The sequence below is a fragment of the Octopus bimaculoides genome, chromosome 20 (genome assembly GCF_046866305.1).
Source record: "Octopus bimaculoides isolate indiv1 chromosome 20, ASM4686630v1, whole genome shotgun sequence".
NCBI classification, from domain to species: domain Eukaryota; kingdom Metazoa; phylum Mollusca; class Cephalopoda; order Octopoda; family Octopodidae; genus Octopus; species Octopus bimaculoides.
In genome coordinates, this window is record NC_142947.1 from 31,321,098 (window position 1) to 31,334,614 (window position 13,517).

General features: G+C 37.3%; 1 protein-coding gene across 3 annotated transcripts; it reads left to right on the forward strand.

Moving 5' to 3' along the window:
* Positions 1 to 470: 470 nt before the first annotated feature.
* Positions 471 to 8,503, forward strand: LOC106876410 (uncharacterized). 3 transcript variants are annotated; one of them, XM_052975059.2, is made up of 3 exons: positions 496 to 634; positions 3,699 to 4,493; positions 6,944 to 8,503. In XM_052975059.2, the coding sequence occupies exon 3, from the start codon at positions 6,945 to 6,947 to the stop codon at positions 7,899 to 7,901; it is 957 nt and encodes a 318-aa protein (XP_052831019.1). In that variant the 5' UTR covers positions 496 to 634; positions 3,699 to 4,493; position 6,944; the 3' UTR covers positions 7,902 to 8,503. The 3 variants fall into 3 exon arrangements, with proteins under 3 accessions (XP_014780432.1, XP_052831019.1, XP_014780433.1); XM_014924946.3 differs by lacking the exon at positions 3,699 to 4,493 and having other exon boundaries at positions 471 to 659; XM_014924947.3 differs by lacking the exon at positions 3,699 to 4,493 and having other exon boundaries at positions 498 to 634.
* The last annotated feature ends 5,014 nt before the right edge of the window (positions 8,504 to 13,517 follow it).

Genomic DNA, 13,517 nt, shown 5'->3' on the forward strand with positions numbered 1-13,517 from the left:
TGGCACTTTGGACAAGTGTCTTCCACTATAACCTCGGACCAACAAAGCCTTGTGAGTGGATTTGGTAGACGGAAGCTGAAAGAATCTCGTCGAATATATATATGCGTGTGTGTGTGTCTCCGTAATAATATTTAAAAAATCTTGTTTATATTCTCCGAATAGTATCTCAACTAACTGAGTTTTTTCATGTTTTATCTCTCACATTATTTATTAGCAATTTGAATTAAATAAAAGAAGCAACAAAGTTCCAATCATGCGACTTAACCTTTAAAATAATAGCTGCTGAGTTGTTTGAATAGATCTCGGAGGAATAATATGTACGTTCGAACTCTGAACCTAAATTAATGTAATTACTAAGTATCAGCCAGGCGGCATTCAGTTTGACTAACCCCAGTTTTCGTCAAAGTAAATATTAAAAAAAAAAAAATCAGTGAAAAGGAGTAAAAAATGATAGAAAAGAAAAACTTTATAACGAGAGTTGCCTCCTCTTACATGAATTTCCACAAAAACTATCAGTAGACGGAGGCACTAGTTTGTATGTTTCACTTTAATTATTGTCAGCCTCCGAAAGAGAGAAAGAAAGAAAGAATAATTGATGACCAAAGACCGTTCGAAGGAGACTTTGAGAAACATTGTAAGTGTTAATTAGACACTCAAATGTAAGTATGGCATTTTCAGTAACAACTACATTCACATACAAAGGTAGGTAGGTGATGGTGGCGGTGAATGGACGGATGAAATTATGTTTTGATTTTGCTAAAACTGTGTGCGCACATATATATGCGTGCGTATACACACACATATATATACACACACATACACAGTGATATCTTTATACATATACATATGTATGTAAGCACATTTGTGGATATGTATATATGTTTTGTATCCGCACATAATTTTTTTTTTTTTTATAAAAGAGATTCAGGCAAAGTTCGCTTTGCAGAGAGGTCGAGGGTTCGATCCTGTTGCATGGCATCGGGCGATCTTTTACCATATTCTTCAAGTTATTAATGAAATAGCGTAGACGGTAACTGCGCATGGCTGATAGGTGGACTGTACTTGTATTTGATAGGGCCAGCCTTGTCCCACAGTATATCGCACCAATTCTGTGGACATTATGTCAAGGGTACAAACAGTCATGGAATGCTTGACCACTTCCACAAAAATACAATAAGCTGACAGTTCGGATCATCGAACTAGAATAATTATCAGGGAAACCAGCATAGGTTTATTTATTTATACGCGAAGTTATTTCTGCGGAGTTTTTGAAATAGCTGTTATTACCACATAGGGAAAGGAATTTGGTGTTTTCCTTCATTTTTAATATTTCTATATTTTGTACAACAGGAATTACCATTCTGAAAGTATTTTTTTTTTCTGCAAAAAATTCAATCTAAAAAAAGCACTTTTGCCCTTCAATTTCTTGCTAAGTTTGTTCTCCATTAAGTAGCGATAGCCATTCCAATGCTGCGCCGTTATTTCGACATCCCAACCGGAAGCTGGACAAAGGGGACTTCGGCGGATGTGTAGGGAGAGAGACTCAACGAAACATTTACTATATGCTATGACACATTTGCTTTCTGAGGCTTTTCTTCTAAGTGTTGTTTATTCACGTATACTTTGACACTAGTTGCAGAGTTTCGCCAGTATTTTTCCGTGTTCTTCGTTGAACTTGAACTCTGCCAACCAGAGAAACACTCGTTTACTTATCCCCTTCGCAATACTTATTACTGTTTTTCCTTCACTGAGAAACTAAATGGGCTGAGCCAAGAAGTCCTTTTCCACGCTATCGATTTACCACTGAATGACCAGTTAATAACGGGAAACTCCTTGTGGTTGTTAGAACTGCTAGGAAGAAAAACAAAAACAAAAAAGATCTTTTTCAAATCATACTTCGCCATCTTAAAATAAAAACTCATTGGTTTAATGTTCTTCTGTATGCATTATGTGTGTGTGGATGGAGTTGAGATGGTAACTGATGGAATTACCATTGATCATAAGTCTGCTCAATCAAGTCTGACCTGGGGTTAAACAACTGCACCAAGCTCCATAAAGCTCCATATGCTAACAACAGCATGGATAGGGTGCGTGGAGTTGTACCTCTTAGTGGTACCTGTTTACAGCTACATAGACTGGGTACAATGTGGAGTTGTACTTCTTAGTGTTGCCTGGTTACAGTAGCATAGACTGGACACTGTTAAATTGTATCTCTGAGTAGAACCTGTGTATAGTTAAGTGGACATAGTACATGGTGTGTTATGTTCCTTAAAATGTCTATAGTTTGGTAAATGTAATATATTTGCATAGTATGCCTTTCTTTACTCTCTGCAATAAAAGTCCTCCAGCTCTACTAACCACCCTTGGCTTGAACAGTCACCTCAAGCAGCAGCATCCTTTGCACCCATCAGGACAACGAGGCTCAATCACTCGCTACAGATTAACTACTTGGATACTAGTTAATGCTGTTGCTGCCAAAGATACTTTTGTTTGGTTCATGTCTGTTTTTAGGTGAACACAGAGCATTATATCTCCATATAATGCCTCTGTAGTTAGCTGACTATAGTCAGGTAGATGCAGTACTACGATTTTTGTACATTTGTGTGGTAAATCTTACAGTTTGTGAGCACTGGCATTGTTTGTCAGTCACTTCATCATCATTTAACACCTGTTGTCCATGCCAGTATGGGTTGGACAGTTTGACCAGAGCTAGGGAACTCCACCAGACTCCAGTTTGATTTGGCATGGTTTCTACAGCTGGATGCCCTTCCTGACACCAATCACTTTACAAAGGGTGCCGGGTGCTTTTACGGGACACTGCACTGGTGCTTTTACATGGTGCTGCATGGACAGTTTTATGGGATGCTGCACTGGTGCTTTTATCTGGCACTGCATAGGTGCTGTTGCATGACACCACCACGAGTGCTTTTTATGTGGCACTGGTACAGGACTCTTGCAGCTCAATCCTCACCACCAGAGGGAGCGGTCTTAACACTTCTGCTGCAGAGTATGTGTCTTCTTGAGTATAGCAAGGCGCCAGGCATCTTGGTCCTTTGTCAGCCTGCTTGAAGGGTTCAGCATCTTGAAGTTGTTCTTCAGCACTTCATCCCATGTCTTCCTGGGTCTCCCACTTCCGTGCAGTATGGAAAATGGACATTAAACAATGCTGATGATAATAAACAGGTACCAAGTAGTGGTACAACATATTGCATCTTTTGTTTATAACTCAGTAAATTAAGCTCACAAATAGTACCAAGTTACAGCTTTATAGACTTAACCTATCCAAAATTCCTCTTAATATCTAATCCATACAAGGATAGAAAAATAGGTGTAATAAATGCTGGTAATTGTGATGTAGATTAGATTAGCATGGGTTGGGTGTTTTACCAATAAACATGGCGAAGTGACTGAGAAGGGATATAAATTAGAGGCTCTGTTATTGCTCTGGGCTGACCTAAGCCTTGTGAGTGAATTCGACAGATGGCAATTAAAAGAAGCTGTGCATGTGTTTGTGTGAGTTTATATTTCTCCTCATTTTTATGTGTGTTCACTGATTATAAACAATGGGTTTTGCTGATGTTGTCAGATGGTGTTGTTTGCCTGTAATCCACTGCAAAAACATGTCTGAGCTTGTTTGACATATTGTGCGATCTTTGTAAACAAGAGCTCATTCAAATGGTCTTTTTTTTTGTTTCCAGCTCTCTATGTCACCATATCTGGGCTGTTTGTTGTTTGATATATTACTTGGAAACATGTGGGTGCTGGTACCAGGAAGTGTGTCTAGATACTGAATACTTTCTCCAGTGTACTTTTGTCTGCAGAATTCTGGTTTAAGCACCCCGTATAACCCCTCATAACTTATCCATTTCTTGGAATTTTCAGAAATATTTTTTATGAATTTGTGTTCTATGTATGGGAATTCATATGATTATGAAAAAACAAATTTTTTTTTGTGTGTGTGTGAGCTAAGAGAGATTTAGCTGATGTTTTTAGCACATCCCACGACCACCTGCTACCTTTCTTGTTGTTTTTTTTTTGTCATTCTGACATGTATTGATGTTCTTCAATATTTTTCACCACACAAATACATTTATTGGAATGATGATTCACGCAATGGTGAATCCATTGCTTGGATTTCAGCAAAAATTTCAGACTGTCCATATTATATTTTAAATTCTGATTTAAAAGAAAACTTGAAAAAGAGCAGAAATTTTAGGATTTACAGAGGTGGATGGAGATGGGGTTAAAAATGAAAAAAAGAATTTTTTTTTTTCATAAATTCCCAAGTGTAGAACACAAGCTCACAAACATTCTTTGCAAATTCCTAAAAATAAAAAAATGCATTGAAGGGTTATATGGGATGCTTAAACCAAAATTCCACCCATGCAGATATGGAAAAGTACTTGTTAAAGCAATGATGATACACAGGCACTAACACTTATTGCTGCTATAAACAGGGACCTCAAATACATGCTTCAGTAGCGATATCAAAGGTAAAATTATTCAACATTACAAACACACAAGTTATTACATATATATCAAGGAATCATTCTTGCATCACATCCTCTCTACACTTGCGTAACAAACAAAACTTGGAAGTCAATTTGAATTCTCAGTTCTCTGATTATCATGAATAAGTGGTCACGTCTAAAGTTAAAGACTTTCCATTGGGGTTTGCAATCATACAACAGGTGTTGTATGATCAATTAGATTAACTAATCATACAACAGGTGTTGTATAATTAATTAGATTGACTCTTTAGCACTTAAACTGGCTAAAATATTCAACCTGATTTATGTTAAAACTGGTTAGATCTGGCCTCTCACACTGACCCCACTATGTCATTGTAAAAATAAACAATTACATCATTGAAATCTTGAAGCTACAAGCTGTTGCATGCTTAATTCAAAGCAATGTGCATAAATAAGCATTAGATTTGATAGGAAAATCTGAATACTAAAGAGTTAAAATAGTGTATATTACATTTTAAATACAAAAAAAAAAAGAAAAATTAAAAGGTGCAGGTGTGGTTGTGTGGGTAAGAAGCTTACTTCTCAACCTTGTTTCTTTGGGTTCAATCCCACTATATGGCACCTTGGGCAGATGTCTTCTACTGTAGCCCCAGGCCAACCATGAGTGGATTTGGTAGACAAAAACTGAAAGAAGCTCATTATATGTGTGTATGTGTTTGCATGGCTTAGTGGTTAGGGTGTTGCTCTCACTCTAGTGATTGTGATTTCAATTCCTAGACTAGGTGATGCATTGTATTCTTTAGCAAAACACTTCTCATTGGAGCAATCACTTCCACACCTGACGTGTGGTACAAGATGCACCTGTTCAGGCAACATGGATTTGATGGAGAGTGTGAGCTAATGTGTGGCATGAAGATTTGATCACTTGAAACAAATCATTTGTGCAGGATTTTTGGCAAAAGTTGAACACTTGTACATCATCTTCAATGGGAGACTCCATCATATATAGAAATATTACTAGTAAATAATAATATTAATGGCGACTGAAGGCATGAACTGTGCAGGTAAGTTTATGAAAATATATATCTATATATCAGGTCATCCCATAAGTTCTGTCCGATTTTACCTTTTTTAAAATTGAATGAAATTTAATAGTATTTTAGAATGTCTAATGGAATTAAAAACGTTTAACAGCATACAGTCTATTTTTATGTTCAGAGTTCAAATTCCATTGAGGTCAACCTTACCTTTCATCCATTTGTGGTCGACAAAATGAATTCCAGTTGAATACTGGGGCTGATGTAATCGACTTATCCCCTCTCCTGAAATTGCTGGCTTTGCACCAAAATTTGAGACTAATATAACAGCTTAACCCACTAAAGAGTTGCCTTACTGCTTTCAAAATTGTGACCATGTTTTTATTGACCCAAAATCTGACATGTGTCACACAGAAACATTGAACAAATGATTTGTTTGACTGCTTGAATCTGTCTCATAAGTCAACTACAGATCTATTACAGGTCAGCTACCTGTGTGTATCCTTAAACCACTCGCTAACTGTGACTATTTATCAACATGTGCTACAACAAGTCAATAAGGGAAACTCCATGTAGTCATTAAATCTGCAAGAAGTAGCAACCAGATTTCCTTTAAATCACACTCTACTTTCGTAATGGATAATAGTGACCTAAATACACCGCTTGGGAAAACAAAAAGATGTGATGGTTAATTTGGAATGTCTTTAATTATAGCTTTGTTGGATTTGTTGACTTTAGAGTAAATAACAACTGTAGAGACAATTCAAGAATTGTAACAATAAAAAAAAAATGTTTTTTAGAACACCTGTGTTATAAGAAGCTTGCTTCCCAACCACATGGTTCTTGGTTCAGTCCCACTGTGTGACACCTTCAACAAATGTCTTCTACTATAGCCTCAGGCTGACCAAAGCCTTGAGTGGATTTGGTTGATGGAAACTGAAAAGAAGCCTGTTGTATATATATATAATGTATTTATATCTGTGTGTGTGTTCATCCTCCCTCCACTGCTTGACAACCAGTTCAGCAAAAGAGACTGATAGAATAAGTATTAGGCTTTGAAAAATGTACTGGGGACAATTCATTTGACTAAAGATTCTTCAACGTAGGTGCCCCAGCATGGCCACAGTCTAATAACTGAAAAAGGTAAAGAACACCAAAGACAAAAATATGAGATGTTTCAACTCTTCTTTTGATCTCTCATTTTAGCCCTCATCTTATAGTTTACTGTCATTTCTCAACTTGTCTAATCTCTCATGTTAACTATCAACTAACTTGCATCTTTTTATCTCTACTCCCTCCTTAACAATCATCTTAACTCTTGTTTGAACTTTAACTGTTATCTTAACAATTTTTACTTTAACTTTAATTGTAATCTTCATCTTGATCTTGTCTTAATCCTCATTTTAACTTATTCGTTTTAACTCTTATCTTCAGCATGAGTGACCTCATCAACTACAATGATTACACAAACATCCCTTCACCTGAGAAGAAACCACTGTTTTGTAAGAAGAAACCATTTTCCTGTCGATTCTGCCACAAGAATTTTCAAACTGAATCCATTTTGGCCGTCCATGCTGAGAAAGCTCACCACAGCATTATGAGGAAGGAGCGAAAAGACCGAGAACGACTGGGAATGGCCACAGCTTTTGGCTATCCTTGCAAAGTGTGTCAACGACTTTTTGCTTCAGCTGCTGACCGGGGTGCACATGAGAGAACAGCTCACACTGCCAGAGGCTTTTCTGGTGGTGGCCACCACACCGACAGCAATGACGAAGATGATATTATGTCCACAATCACTTCTGCTGCTTCTACCACTGCTACTAATAATACAGCTGCTTCTTCTAGTTCTACCACTAGGACTCCATCATCAGCAGCTCTTCCCCAGCTGTCTAACCGCAACAATACAAATGCCAACAGGCCATTTACATGCGATGTGTGTGCACGCACCTTTGTCCGACTGTCACACCTGACTTCACATGCTCAGATTCACTCAGCTGAGAAGCTATTCAAGTGCTCTGAGTGTGGCAAATCGTTCCTACGAGCAGCCAGCCTTACTGAACACATCCAATCGCATACAAAGTCTCCAGCACAGAATGAGGTGGAAAAGTACTATACTTGTGATGTATGCAACAAAACTTTCCTCAAACAGTCAGTGCTATTGATGCACAAGAAAATACATGAGACTACTCCAATGCCACTTGTTGATAAACCACGCTCGTATGAGTGTGAGGTATGCCATAGAAAGTTTGCATATCTCTACTCACTCACTGCTCACCAAGTCATACATAACCCCCTCAAAAAGGCCTACACTTGTACCACTTGTAAAAGATCTTTTCAGAACATGGTGGCACTATCCAGCCATGTCAAAGGTCAACACATGAAAATGACTTGACCTGATCCAAACTGACCATATCAAATGTCGACATGCCATATTCTAAATGTGCCGAAGCTGATGTATTTTAAAAAGTCAGCATATAAAATTTGTCATGGTGTAGTATGACCTGACCTTAATGTGTCAAGAGTGAACATGCGAAAGTACAATCTGAACTAAACTTTTCACAGGTCATTTTATGGAAATTGACCTGACCCAAGCTAACCTGAATGGGACAAAGGGCAAGGGGTCAACATGAAATCACAACACCTTGCCCAAACATGTTACAAGTCCATCACACATAAAACAAAAGGAAAAGAAAACAAAGAAACTCTGGTCTGATGTGTTATAGCTAACCTTAAAATTGAACATGTCAAAGGTCATCGTGTCCATGACCTGAACTACAAATGGAAACTTTTCTATATTTTGTTTAGTATTGCTTCTTACAACAGTTATATTTCTATATCCATGTTACTCCACCCAACTTTTTACACATGCATACAAACACACTCACATTCTTATGTATAAGTAATACCTACATACATGCACACATGTCCTCACACAAATATACACATACAATCCCATTTCCCTATATATGTTAGTAAAATAAAACTAGACACTAATATTTGATTTGGTTTTCTTCATTTAAAAATAACAAAATAAAATTTTTTAAATTGCTTACCAACCACATGGTTCTGGGTTCAGTCCCACTGCGTGGCACCTTGGGCAAATGTCTGCCACTATAGTCTCAGGCTGACTAAAGCCTTGTGAGTGGATTTGGTAGACAGAAACTGAGAGAAGCCCAGTATATGTGTGTATGTATGTATGTATGTATATATATATATTTCGTATGTGTATTTCGTGTGCAAGATTCTTGATGTGGATACGTGTGTTGAAAGAAATACAATTAAACCTTGGGAGAGGCATTATGCCGGTAATAAACACACGCACTGGTTCAGTCCTTTATTAATTTATATAGTTTTTTGTTAAATTATTTCATTGCACTCTTGCAATCTCTTCAGTAACTTGTCTCTCCACTTCCATTTATTTTGAATGTATGATCTGGCGTTGTTTCAAAACTGTTTGGTATGAGCATGTGAGTGTGTGCAAGCTCGTATGTGTGCACGCTCATATGTGTGCACGCACTTATGCGTTCGTGCTTATATGTAAGTATGTGCATCCATATGTGTGTTTGTAACAATTTCGTTTATATCAGATCATGGGAGGGGCAAAAACATATTCAAGACTTCATGCATCGCATGCAATTTTCGGGATACAGCCAGAAAGATAGAATCCGGGTATACAGAGGAGCTAACAAGAAATTTGAGGAGATTGTTGTCAAAGATACAAATGGAACACAACCTAGATACCTTAACAAACAGTGGAATAGACTACAAAGGATTAGTGACAAAACAAACAAAAAGACCACGTGGTACAATACCGACAAGTTCCAGGGAGTAATGTTTGTGGACGCCACGCCACACGGAGAATTGGCCTGCAGATTTCGAAAAATCCTCAAAAGTACCAAGTTGAGGATAAATGTTATAGAAAAACCAGGGAGATCCATTAGATCAATAATATGTAAAACATATCCCTTCAGAAGAACAAGGTGTATTGAGGAGAGTTGCATTGTGTGCAAAAATAGTCCTGGTGCCAACTGCAAAGCCAGAAATGTCTACAAAATAAGCTGTATGGATGGTGAGTGTAAAAACAGAAACACGACATACATAGGTGAAACGGCAAGAAGTTTGGCTGAGCGTGTAAACGAACATTGGAGGGACTATAATAATCAAAAACAAACCTCAGTGCTCTACCAGCATGCCAAAGAACAACATGGTGGTGTACTGGACAGAATTAGCATAGAAATCCTGTCTAGACACCCCGGTGACACATCGTTGCGACAAATACAGGAGTTGGTCCTCATAACTGAAACGCAACCAATTTTGAACACCAAATGCACGTAGATGAGGGCCTTACAATTGCCCATGGTTGCATGTGTTGTTCACACATATGATGCGGAATATGAACGTAAATAAATTAATTAAAAAGTCTCTATCTGATCTGATATAAACGAAATTGTTACAAACACACATATGGACGCACATACTTACATATAAGCACGAACACATAAGTGCGTGCACACATATGAGCGTGCACACATACGAGCTTGCACACACTCACATGCTCATACCAAACAGTTTCGAAACAACGCCAAAACAACGCCAGATCATACATTCAAAATAAATGGAAGTGGAGAGACAAGTTACTGAAGAGATTGCAAGAGTGCAATGAAATAATTTAACAAAAAACTATATAAATTAATAAAGGACTGAACCAGTGCGTGTGTTTATTACCGGCATAATGCCTCTCCCAAGGTTTAATTGTATATATATATATGTGTGTGTGTGTGTGTTTGTATGTATGTATATCTGCGTGTATGTATGTATATATCTGTGTGTGTGTCTTTGTGTCTGTTTTGGTCCCCACCACCCACCACTTGACAACTGGTGTTGGTGTGTTTGCATCTCTCTAACTTAGCAGTTTGTCTAAAGAAACTGGTAGAATAAGTACCTGTCTCAAAAGGAAATAAAAGTACTGGAGTCAATTCATTCGATTAAAAATAATTCAAGGCAGTGCCCCAGCATGGCCACAGAATAATAAGGTGTATACACACATACACACACACACACACACACACACACACACACACATACATACAGGGTGCAATGAGTAAAAGTTGGTCATTCTGGTGGTTTACTGTCTGTTTGATGTCAAATTTCTTTTTATCAATGAACCCCAGGTTGGGCAGCATGCATTTAGCAATCTAACACAGGATAAGATGACTTCTCTCCTTATAAACTTGCGTGAGCTCATGACAGCAGATCATCTTGTAGGAGTGGGTCCTGAGATCCTCCTTCAGCTCTTGATAAATTGATGTTCAGCTTATTTTTGCTGTGACAGCCAGTTTTTTGACAGAATGACAAAGATTTTGCCATATCTTTTTTCTGGTACTTTTGATAAGCTGAGGAGTCTGCACACTTCTTTTTGGCCATGTCCAGGTTGATCAGCAGTGGAACCAGTCTCTTGAAATTTCTTGACAATTCTCCAGACTGTTTTTCGGTTAATTTCAAGCTTTTTTTTGCTATAGCTGTATTACTTTCACCTCCCTTGTGGAGGGTTATGGTGGTATTTCTGTCTAGCCATTATCCATTTTATAAATCTGAATTTATTTAGTCTGAAACAAAAGGAGGACACACGAAGCTTTTATAATGAAGTATAATTCTCATATCTTATAACATTTATTGATAGTTATTAAAGCCTCCTGAATCTTCAGTTGCCTTAATTTTGGGACACCCTGTAGATATATATGGAAATATGTGTGTGTGAGTACCCTGGTCTTGATATCACATGATGGTTGTAAACGAGCATCAACACCATACAAGTGATGTTTGTTTCCAGTCTTCCATGAAAAGGATGTCTGGTTTTGGAAAAATGCAAACTTGTTTGGAAACAGGTGAGCGTTGGCAACAGGAAGGGCATCTAGTTGTAAAGAAATCTGCTTCGAGAAATTCTATCTGACCCATGCAAGGCTGCAAAAGTAGACATTAAATGATGATTGAGTGTGTGTGTGTGTGTGTGTGTCTATATATATATATGTGTGTGTGTGTGTGTGTGTGTGGAGGTGCATGGCTTAGTGGTTAGGGTGTCAGCATCATAATCATAAGATTGTGGTTTCGATCGCTGGACCTGGCAACGCATTGTGTCCTTGAGCAAAACACTTCATTTCACGTTGCTCCAGTCCACTCAGCTGGCAAAGATGAGTAACACTGCGATGGACTGGCATCCCATCTAGCTGGGGAATACATACGCCATTGAAACTGGGCCCATGAGCCTAGCTAGGCTTTAAAAGGGCGCATTTATTTATATATATATATACGTTTTGTTTGCAATGTCCTGTACCCACATATGCACCTCTATATACAGGTAGACAGACGTAGGTATGCACATACCTGTACGTATATATGCATATATTCATTTGTTTTTATATATATATATATATATATATACATATACATACACATATATAGCAACTTTTTATGAACAATTAAACTCACAGTGTAAGGTTGGTAGATTATTACTACAGTATAAAGACAAATTTAGGGATAATTTAGCATAAAAAGTAATGACTGGGATATTGCAAAAAAGCAAAACAACTGGAGAGGACAATGCCATATAGGACCAGTAGACTTTGAAGTACAAGAAGTCTATCACCATAACCTGTTACTTGAAAACAGAAAGCAAAATGATCAAAATATGAAAAGTGTTGCAAACTGTCACTTTGTTGTGAGGTCAGTTGCTGGTTTAACTGGCCATCTTTGTAGTGATGCTGCTCAAAGTAAAGTAAGTTTGACTTCTGCAACTTGTAATCAAGTGTGTAAAGCTCCTTCACAACTGAAAATAGATATGTGCAGTCATCAAATTGGATAAAATTCTTTGGACTTATTGAAATTGTAAATAACAAAATCAAATTAACTGCATTGAAGAACTTTTATTGGTGGATGGTGTGTTTTTGTGTGTGTGATTCTTTAATATTCTTTAATATTTCTACAGAAATATATCATTCATCAGATTTGTAGTATCAAACTTTGATGAAGTAATAGTAATGACACTGTGACAATGAAATTCACTGATGTTTTTACACTAAAGAAGTGGGTACCATTGTTATGAAATACAAGGAAGTATAGATAAGAATGCTTTTTAATCCTTTAGCATTCAGATTAGTCAGTCAAATGTAATGCTTACTCATTCATATTGTTTTGAATTAATTATGCATTATCTTGTAGCTTTGAAATTTCTTTGTTGTAATTGTTTATTGTTTGAATGACATTGTCAGGTATGTATGAGAGGCCAGATCTAGGTATTTTAAACATAAAATAGGTAGAATATTTTGGGACTGATGTGGCTGATTTAAATGCTAAAGGTTTAAAAATTCTGTTCTAGAACACTATTACTCTCAAACATCACTGTTTTTGTCCTGTATTGTTTCACTTTCCTGGAGGCCTTTTGACAATTTCTTGCTTATTAGAAAGTGAAACAACCCACACTACACAACAAAACCAGTAAAGTTTGGGGGTAAGAGTCTAATGTTTTGGAGATAGTTCAAGAAAGTTGGTTAAAATTGACAGTAACTTGAATAGTGCCAAATACATCCAGTTACTGAAGGACAATTTGACATCAGACTTGGATGAAAGTGAGAGTTTTCAGCATGACGGAACTCCATGACACAGATCATGTGCAACACAACAGAATCTGGCTGGTGAAAGAGTTACAATATTAAAAGGTTGACCAACTCAGTGCCCTGACTTATATATCATCAAGCAAATGTAGACACAACTGAAAAGAAGAGTTCATCAGAAGAATCCATGCAATCTTGAAGAGTTGTGAGAGCTCAGCCACAGAGAATGGCATCTCATGCCTGTAAAAACGATGAAGGATTTGTACACATCTCTTCCCAGGTACATTGAAGCAATTATTCAAGCTAAGGGAAGCCACATGAAATATTAACAATGTACAAGAACTTCTTGAAACGAACATTATGTAATAAATTTTCATTACAGACATTTTTCTGTTTTCAAA

Coding starts and splice junctions, on each gene's coding strand:
- LOC106876410 (XM_014924946.3), top strand. CDS start 6,945: ATGAGTGACCTCATCAACTACAATGATTACACAAACATCCCTTCACCT.